Source organism: Vollenhovia emeryi, unplaced genomic scaffold (genome assembly GCF_000949405.1).
Source record: "Vollenhovia emeryi isolate VEMERY1.0 unplaced genomic scaffold, V.emery_V1.0 DF945561.1, whole genome shotgun sequence".
NCBI lineage: Eukaryota > Metazoa > Arthropoda > Insecta > Hymenoptera > Formicidae > Vollenhovia > Vollenhovia emeryi.
Genome location: NW_011960805.1, coordinates 1 through 2,143, shown reverse-complemented (window position 1 = coordinate 2,143; position 2,143 = coordinate 1). Strand labels below are relative to the sequence as shown.

The 2,143-nt window shown below is 36.0% G+C and overlaps 1 protein-coding gene across 1 annotated transcript; it reads left to right on the top strand.

Moving 5' to 3' along the window:
• Nucleotides 1–74: 74 nt before the first annotated feature.
• LOC105561085 (serine protease gd-like) lies at nucleotides 75–1,731 on the top strand. The gene is made up of 3 exons (XM_012010754.1): nucleotides 75–422; nucleotides 916–1,292; nucleotides 1,405–1,731. The coding sequence occupies exons 1-3, from the start codon at nucleotides 137–139 to the stop codon at nucleotides 1,669–1,671; spliced, it is 930 nt and encodes a 309-aa protein (XP_011866144.1). The 5' UTR covers nucleotides 75–136; the 3' UTR covers nucleotides 1,672–1,731.
• Nucleotides 1,732–2,143: the final 412 nt, after the last annotated feature.

Sequence of the window (2,143 nt, the reverse complement as noted above, 5' to 3'; positions counted from 1 at the left end):
CATTAAGGAAACAAGATCTCCTACTTATTTATATTGTTTCGAAATTATTTTTAGTCTCGGAAAAAGCTATACTTATATATTATGTTTCATTTCAGCGTCTAGTGGAAGTCTCGTAGCCAATATCGAGTTGGGGCATATGGTGTACCCTCCGAACAAAGAACCACTGTCGCAGGATTTTCAATCGTGGCACCGAAATACGAGTCGCTACCGCATAAACAATCCAGTTTATTACAGCAGCATCGAATGCGGTGTTGCCAGTTACGACACAGCTGAACGCAAAAAGCTGATATTTGATGAGACTTCATCACCAGGCCAGTGGCCGTGGATAGTTGCAGTCTACCATGTTGAAATAGAAGAGTTAGAGACAACATACTCCTTTAAATGTGGTGGTTTTCTGTTCACGAACAGACATGTATTAACAGGTATGTTAATACAGAAAAGTCTATATTTCCATAGTTCATATATCGAACTAAGTGAGTTTCTCGTCTTACATCTACTTTCTTGCATGTTTATAGCAAAATTTTAATTCGTACCTATTCGTATTAAAAAACAGAATGGATTTCTTAATTTTCGACAGATATTCACAATTCATCGAAATATAATCAGGGAATGCATGATAAGATGTTTGGGATAATTACACAAATAGCTTACTGTTTTCGCGAAATTATCTGCAATACGTTCAATATGTCTCGTGATAATTATAGAAAAATCGATCTGGGTGCTGTTAATTAATTAAAATATTTCTTACAAATGTTTTATATACATTCATAAATATTCTTTGTTATACCAAATTAAGATACTTAATTTAATTTCGGAGTATCGCCTATGCGATACGGGAAGGGATTTACAGTATACCTCCGGATAGAAAGTATGGATCGTTAAAAAATATAATTTCTACGTATGTCTTTTTTACAGCGGCGCACTGTTTGAAAATGGACCTATTGAGCAACGATACAATAGACCCTAACAGGTTGCAAGTGGCAATGGGGCTATTGAGCTGGGGCAAATTGCACGGAGATGGAACTGTTAATCGGAATGTCACAATCTACAAAATTCATCCCAATTATGAGCATAATACCCACGGTGACTCCGATGTCGCGATTTTGACCCTCAGTGATCTCGTCGAGTTCAATCCTTTTATCAGGCCTATTTGTCTATGGTCCGGTTTTAATTTAATTAATCCTGTAGACCTCATCAATAGAACAGGATATATTGTGGGATGGGGTGAAGACTCGACATCTTTTGGTTCTATTGTAGAAAGACAACCGGTGCCGGCGAAGATAGTAAGTCAAGTAAGTAGTTAATTGCTATTCTAAAATTACTATTCATTACATATATCTGTGACAAATGCATTTGTCAGAGTCATTGCGGGTCTTGAGGTGAATTTTGTTGTATAAATTGCAGGAGACCTGTCTCAGGGCTGATCGTATATACCGTAACCTCATCTCGGATAACACCTTTTGCGCTGGTTTGCTAGACAGACAGGGTCCTTGTAACAGTGGGAGCGGGCTGCTATTTTTAAACACTCTCACGGGTCGTTATGAGTTGCGTGGCATTGTTTCGCGATCTTTACTCACAATCAGTAAAACTCCGTCCTGCAATCTAGGGAACTACGTCGTCTATGTCGATTTGGTCAAATATGTATACTGGATTCAACAACAGTTATATTGAAATTTTAAAAACTCTTAAAGTTCTTCAAAATGCCACGTTGTCCCAGGATCACATAATTTTCAGGATAAATTTTAAGAGAAAATTCTCTCCGTGTGTGTATATTAAAAATATTTTTTTGGAAATATGCGCAGTTTGTTATTTTTTTTAAGAGACCGCTGATCGTAGCAATAAGTTGTGGAAAACTAACAATTAGTAAAAAAAAACTGAAGAACAATATAATATATAATTAGAAAAAAAGTAAAGTAAAGAGTGCAAATTAGAAATTTGCACATGGCTTCCTCATGGAGGAAGCTTTATGAGCGAAATCTAATTTTTTTCGATGTTTCTTGAAAGTGTGCAAATTAGAAATTTGCACATTGCTTCTTTCCCCACACAGCAAAACAAGTTTCAGAAAGCTTTCCGAAAGATAACTTGGAAACTAATATTGAAATGTAAAATTGAAATCATTCAGAAATATCTTTGAAACGTTTCA